The following is a 6,388-nucleotide window of genomic DNA, read 5'->3' as shown; positions in this document are numbered from 1 at the left end:
CTGCGTAACTAAGGCGATAAGTGACTTTTTTAAGGAAATCTTCCTAGTTTTTAGTATTATCTCAGGCGAGGGCTCCAGTATATTCCTGGAATTTAATATAAAACTCATTAAATAATTTAGTAGGGCTCATCTTTAGGGTATATAGTTTAGCTTAGTTGGTAGCTAGTAGGTTATAGTCGCGGTATATTAGGTTAAGATTATTAAGGACTTTTTAGTAGGACTGCTACTTTTAAGGGCTATTGGTCTCCTATTAGGCGAAGAGTCTGTTAAATAGTGTACCCTTTATTCGCCCAATAATGTAGCCAATCTTAGTATCTTCCGTAGAAAAAAGGCAGGCGCTCTAAGTTAGTTTCTTGCGGATTTACATCTTCTAGTAGCTATATTCTTTGCGGTCTTTCTAAAAAACTAGGGGATTAGGGTAACGTATATTAGACCCTACGGTAGCAGCTTAGGTTTAGTTATTATAGCTTTTGTTATTACTTTAGTAGGGGTTCCCGTTAAGTAAGGCTGCTTAGCGCTAACCCTCCATTAAGTATTAAGTAGGTAAAGTTGCTAGGGGCGTAGAGACTTAAGTGGCGTTATATATAGTAGAGAGGTGTCTAGCGTTATTACAAATATGCTTATTAAGCTGAGATTATAGGTATTTAATTATACCTTCTCTTTTAGTAACCGTAGCAATAAGTGCAATCTCAGCCTTCTTTAACTATTAGACGTCGCATTTAGATACATAGAGGTCGTCTTCGGTTTCTTAACGCGTGTTATTAGCGAGCGCCTCACAAGCTTGTAGGTCTTAGATAATATCGCAATCTTAGGCAGTACGCATCTCGGCTTATATAAGCTTTAGATAGTAGTTCTGTAGAAGGCGGTAGTATTTATTAGGTTCTTATGCTACTATTTTTACAAACGTCTTAGCGTCTTATATTTTGATTTTAATAGATAGTAGCCCTTCCGCTTACTTGTCTGTAGTTATATAGTTAATAAAAGATAAGATATTATTAGTATTTATCTCCTTAAGGGTTAAGGCTAGGGCTAATAAATCGAATTCTCCTAGGATTAATTGGCGTCGTAGGTTAAGTATAGGTATTAGATTGTTCTTTGGGTTTAATATAGTAGCTAGTAAGGAATATTGTCTTACTATTATAGGTTCCTTAGAAGTATAAAGTGAGGTAACTCGTAGGCACGTTGCTTCTAGCAGCGCCTATAGTATTATAGAGACGTAGAATTGGTTGTAGGCTAGGTGTCGGTGGTAAAAAGGCGTAACGTAATGTCATGGGACGGGGTAGTGGCTACAAGACGTATGTATTCGAGGAGTCTACAAGACGTTACGCGATCGATCGTAAGGGTCGAGGGCGTAAGGAGGTAATATACCTACGCGTAGCTAACATAAGCTATACGCGAGGTGTACGCGAGAGCACGGGGCTCTCCTATGGAGGCCCCTACGGTGGGGTTCCGTAATAGGCAACTACTCCACTAGTTATTATTACGTTATTAACTTTAATTTATATTACCTACACCTAGCCTAATAATAAGCCTATTATAGTACTTGCTACAAGATTCCGTTATATAATTACTACCTAGTTATAGTATTAAATATAAAAAGTTAAATAATATGCTACTAAAAGTAGCCACTATAACGCTATTAACGGCGGCAACTACTTTAAGGTTAGGTGATACTAGTATGGCAGATACTAACTTATAGCAACCTATAACGGTCGGACAGCTATAAGAGATAGTTAACTAGCTAATAGCTAATAATATAGTAATAGAAGAAAGGGTTAATAGGATAGGTGCGGTAAGGATTAAGTTACTATTAATTAAAAGGTACTTAAGAGAAAGATTAAAGCTTAAAGGATTTCTTATATAAATGCACTTTAAGGTTATATAGGAAGGGGCAAAACTACTAATACCTATGGATTGAATAGCCTATGTAGGACTATTCTTATTAGGAAGAGCACTTAAGTAGTTTAAGCCTTACCTTACGGAAATATAGGCAAACGGAATAACGACTACTAATTAAGAGGTGCGATTTATATTCTTAAGTTAGGAAGGGTTTACGGAGCAACTTATATAAATATTTGGAGACCTAAAGGCGGTAACTATAGTAAAAAGAAAACTCTAAGACATTACGCAACGAACCTTAGTAATTAAGTATATAATATAGTTCTAAACGCTAGCAATATAAGTAAAGTAGAATAATAAGGCGCTTATAGTATAGTATAAGTAAGGACTTAAGGCTAAAGTCTAGGATATAATTATCCTAATAGTGTTACGGAAGTAGGCACGAGCTAAAATACAATGTACTAAATAGGGTAGTAATTAAGGAAGGCTACATACGCGTAACTATACGTGGTTAATACAAAGACATTTAGATAAAGAAGAAGATTCTTTATATGCCAGGTCGGGTATAAATAGGGGTTGTAGGGGAACGTACGTAGGTGTCTTGGGATGAACGTAAGCACGGGTTAAGAACGTCAAAACGCGCAAAAATATAAGAGCGTGTAAGTCCCGTAATAGTACCCCCCCCTTACTTCCGAGCTCCTACAAGGCGTGTTGTGTTATATATACTAGAAAAAAAACCTAATACGGGAAAAAAAAAATTCGTTAGCCTTTTCCGCCCTTTTACGTCCTCCGTTATATAGGCTCCTCCAGTTTAGTCCTTCCATGTTTAATTATTAGGCCACTAACTTATTAGGCCTAAAGCATAGCCTAGCTTCCGTCGCCAGCTATACTCCTATTCTTGCCGCTTAGAGACGCATTACTAAAGCTTATATAGTCCCTTTCTTGCTTCTAGCAGCTCTACGGCCTTCCCTTCCTATACTCCAGGTCCCCCTAAAAAATTACCCCAATTTTTAGTCCAAAATGGGCGTTTTAGGCAGTATTTATCGGCCTAAACGGCAGTATAGTACGGTTAGTACGGTGTTTATGGTCGTGGTAAGGTATATTCTTAGTAGGTTCTTATCAGTGCGGTACAGTATTCGTATCATAGGCAGGTTCTTGTCGGTGGTAGTACGGTGCCAGCGCAGGTTCCGTAGGCATATCGGCACGGGATCTTATTAGATTCGGGTAGCAGTACGGTGCTAGCGACGTATTCGGGTTCCGTAGGCGAATCGGCACGGAGCTTATCAGTTCATGTGGTAGCAGTACGGTGCCAGCGACGGGGCATCTCGTAGGCGTATCGGCACGAGGCTTGTNNGTTCAGGCAGCAGTACGATNCAAGNGACGGGTTCGGGGGTCTAGGGAGCGAGGCTCTACCTAGTCGTGTTNGGCTCGTAGGCGTATNGGCACGAGGCTTGTCGGTTCGGGTAGCAGTANGATGCAAGCGACGGGCGGCTTAAGACAGTCTGGGTATCGGATGCGAATAGCTTCGGCGGCGGCAGTACGATGCTAGCGACAGGTTCGGGCGGCTTAGGACAATTCGGGTATCAGATGCAGAGAGCTTCGGCGGCAGGTTCGGACGGTAGCAGTACGGTGCCAGCGACGTGTTCGGGTTCCGTAGGCGAATCGGCACGGAGCTTATCAGTTCATGTGGTAGCAGTACGGTGCCAGCGACGGGGCATCTCGTAGGCGTGTCGGCACGAGGCTTGTCGGTTCAGGCAGCAGTACGATGCAAGCGACGGGTTCGGGGGTCTAGGGAGCGAGGCTCTACCTAGTCGTGTTCGGGTCAGGTCGTAGGCTTATCGGCACGACGGGTTATCGGGTTCGTTTCGCAGGCGTAGCGGCGCAAGGTCTTGTCGGTACGTAGGGCAGTGCGTGCAGGTCGGTAGGACAGTAGTAAGGTACCAGCTTCCGTGTTCGTGTTCGTGTTCGTGTAGCAGTAGGATGCAAGCCATCAGGTCAAACCGAGGGGCAGTAACGTGCCTGTTCGTAATAGCAGTAGGATGTAAGCCATCAAGGTCGCAGGCGTATCGGCGCGATGTCTTGTCGGCAGGTCGTGATTCCACAGGCGTATCGGCGTGGTGTCTTGTCGTACCAGTTCAGAACCCCAGCGTCCTAGTCTACCCGCAGCCAGCAGCTCCTGTATCTACCCCGTAGGCGTAGAAAGGCATACTCCGCGACCAGTAGCCCACAGGCCCGCCAGGTACGTTAAAAAGGGATCCAAATATAGTGTTACGGAAGTAGGCACGAGCTGGAATACAATATACTAAACAGGGTAGTAATTAAGGAAGGCTACGTACGCGTAACTATGCGTGGTTAATACAAAGACATTTGGATAAAGAAGAAGATTCTTTATATGCCAGGTCGGGTATAAATAGGGGTTGTAGGGGAACGTGCGTAGGTGTTTTGGGACGAACGTGAGCACGGGTCAAGAACGTTAAAACGCGCAGGGACGTGAGAGCGTGTAAGTCCCGTAACAAATAGAAGATACGGACACCCTATAGGATTTAATAAATTAGGCAATTAAGATTAATAATTAAATCTACTAAAGGGAGCAGGCTAAGAGAGGTTAAGATAGAGTTTTATAGTTATATAAGGCGTAAAGTACGTAACGACTAAAGCTAAGTTAGAAACTATAGTATAGCGTAGAGCTAATAGACCTAAGTAGTACTAAAGAAGCCTATAAGAAATAGAGTAAGAAACTATAAAAACCTAGAGGTTAAGAATCTAGTAATTATAGGACTAAAGAGTAAAGGCTAAACTAGGAATCTTAGTAGCAGAAGACGTTTAGGCGGACTCTATAGCAAAGTTAATGGTTTAAAAACGGAGCTTATATAAATTACAGGAAATAAGGTCATTTCGCGAGGGATTATAAAGATAGTTAGAGTTACTATGTAATAAAGGGAACTAAACTAGTAGTAAAAGATATATATATATAGAGGGACGATAGTATACTACGAGGAATAAAAGAGTGTTTAATTAGAAGTTTTGCGTTTTATTATAACAACGTATACCAAATTTATAAAGACGCTAAGTATGGCGCAAGCTATTGGCTATAAGAGCTATATTTAGCGGAATATAAAGAAACTAACGAACTAGTTTACAGATCGGATATTAAGGATAATAAATTTAATAAAGGCGAAACATTTAGTAACGATAAGGTAATAAAGGCGGCTTATTAGGAGTATATAGACCTTAGAGATGTTATAAAAGAAGTAAAGGATAATTCCACTACAGAATAAGGAATATTAGTAGGGATTAAGACCCTACTAGATATAATATCTATTGCTTTATAAGACGTAAGAAAAGTAGAACAGTAAGCTACTTTAGTACTTAATAAAGGCAAGAAGCTAAAGGCTTAAGATTCTTAAGACGAGATAAGGTATACCTAAGGACCTATAACGGACGAAAACCAATAGAGTAGGGTAGTAGCTTAGTTTAAAGATATACGAATAAGCTTAGGATAGAGTTTCCTATAGGTATAAGACTCTTAAGATAAGATAAGTAAGATTTAAGACTCTTAAGACGAGATAAGAACACCTAAGCCTAGTTAGACTAAGGTAGGAGTAAAGCTTAAGTTAGAAGCAAGCTTAGGATTAAAAATCCTAAGGAACTAAGAATTTAAGACACAAATAAGGACCATTAGCAAGATTAGAGAATTTATAGCATAAATAGTAACTAGATTAAGAGATAGGTATATAGACCTAGAAGACTTATTAGGGGAATATAGTGTTTAGCCTAAGGATTAAAAAGTCAATACTAAGATTAGGAAGTAAGAAGACTTTAAGGATCTACTTATAAAACGCGAAAAGAAAGAAACTATAGAGGAGTTTAGAGCAAGAATTACCTTATAGTGTGGTGGGGTAAAATAGGCCACTACTTAGTGCCTTAGCATTTTCCTATATATATCGAGCCTTCGGCTTCTCTCCTTCTCTCAATTACGAGCTACCGAGAATACATTCTTTCCTTTCTTCTTACTGACTGCTTTCCTACTAATTGATTACGACTGACGACCGACCAACTAACCAACCGACCGACAGACAGACAGCACTGTGACTTTCCTATCTAAGAGTGGTCGTACCCTCCCATAATAGTAAGAGTAGAAACTAGATAAGAGATCTAGCATACTAGGACGTATAAGGGATTAAGCACCTATATAAAGAATTACTAATAGGCCTAGAATGGGCACACTAAGGGCTAAGTAGCTTACTAAACTAGAATAAAAAGAGGATCTAGGGATTCTAATTAGGTTTAAGGAACGATATACTAAAGGCTGTTACAACGTAGTAATAAGAAGATACTTCCTTATAAACAAGCCGTATATACTCCAGTAGCTATATTAAAAGTGGTATAGGCAAAGGCACAATAATAAGTAGGAAGATTTCTATATGTAGTTAGATAAAAAAGTTATCTAAGACCACCTAATTATAGAAAAGGCTATAAGTTATATTAAAGGATCTAAAGGAGTGCTTAGAGGACTGGAGAAGCAAGAGGTGTATCTTAGTACCTATAA

The 6,388-nt window shown here is 40.0% G+C and overlaps 2 protein-coding genes across 2 annotated transcripts; both read right to left on the bottom strand.

The window, feature by feature from the left end:
- Positions 1–2,871: 2,871 nt before the first annotated feature.
- On the bottom strand, positions 2,872–3,625 carry K441DRAFT_661548 (uncharacterized protein; the record flags this gene model as incomplete). Its single annotated transcript, XM_067648888.1, has 3 exons — positions 2,872–3,032; positions 3,274–3,511; positions 3,557–3,625. A coding segment is annotated over one exon (180 nt), but the record flags the coding sequence as incomplete, so codon positions are not given.
- On the bottom strand, positions 3,482–4,188 carry K441DRAFT_661541 (uncharacterized protein). Its single transcript, XM_067648887.1, has 3 exons — positions 4,000–4,188; positions 3,654–3,858; positions 3,482–3,551 (listed from the first exon to the last, which is right to left on the bottom strand). The coding sequence occupies exons 1-2, from the start codon at positions 4,044–4,046 to the stop codon at positions 3,675–3,677; spliced, it is 231 nt and encodes a 76-aa protein (XP_067503096.1). The 5' UTR covers positions 4,047–4,188; the 3' UTR covers positions 3,482–3,551; positions 3,654–3,674.
- Between the last annotated feature and the right edge of the window lie 2,200 nt (positions 4,189–6,388).

This window comes from Cenococcum geophilum, assembly GCF_001692895.1.
Source record: "Cenococcum geophilum 1.58 unplaced genomic scaffold K441scaffold_26, whole genome shotgun sequence".
NCBI classification, from domain to species: Eukaryota; Fungi; Ascomycota; class Dothideomycetes; order Gloniales; family Gloniaceae; genus Cenococcum; species Cenococcum geophilum.
Note: the sequence above shows the minus strand (reverse complement) of the source record. Positions and strands in the feature narration are given on the sequence as shown.

Excerpts from the sequence above, each read along its gene's own strand:
- K441DRAFT_661541 (XM_067648887.1), bottom strand. The coding sequence starts at position 4,046 with ATGCCTTTCTACGCCTACGGGGTAGATACAGGAGCTGCTGGCTGCGG. Across the intron at positions 3,859-3,999 it reads ACAGGAGCTGCTGGCTGCGG|GCACGTTACTGCCCCTCGGT; the intron begins GTAGACTAGGAC and ends TATTACGAACAG.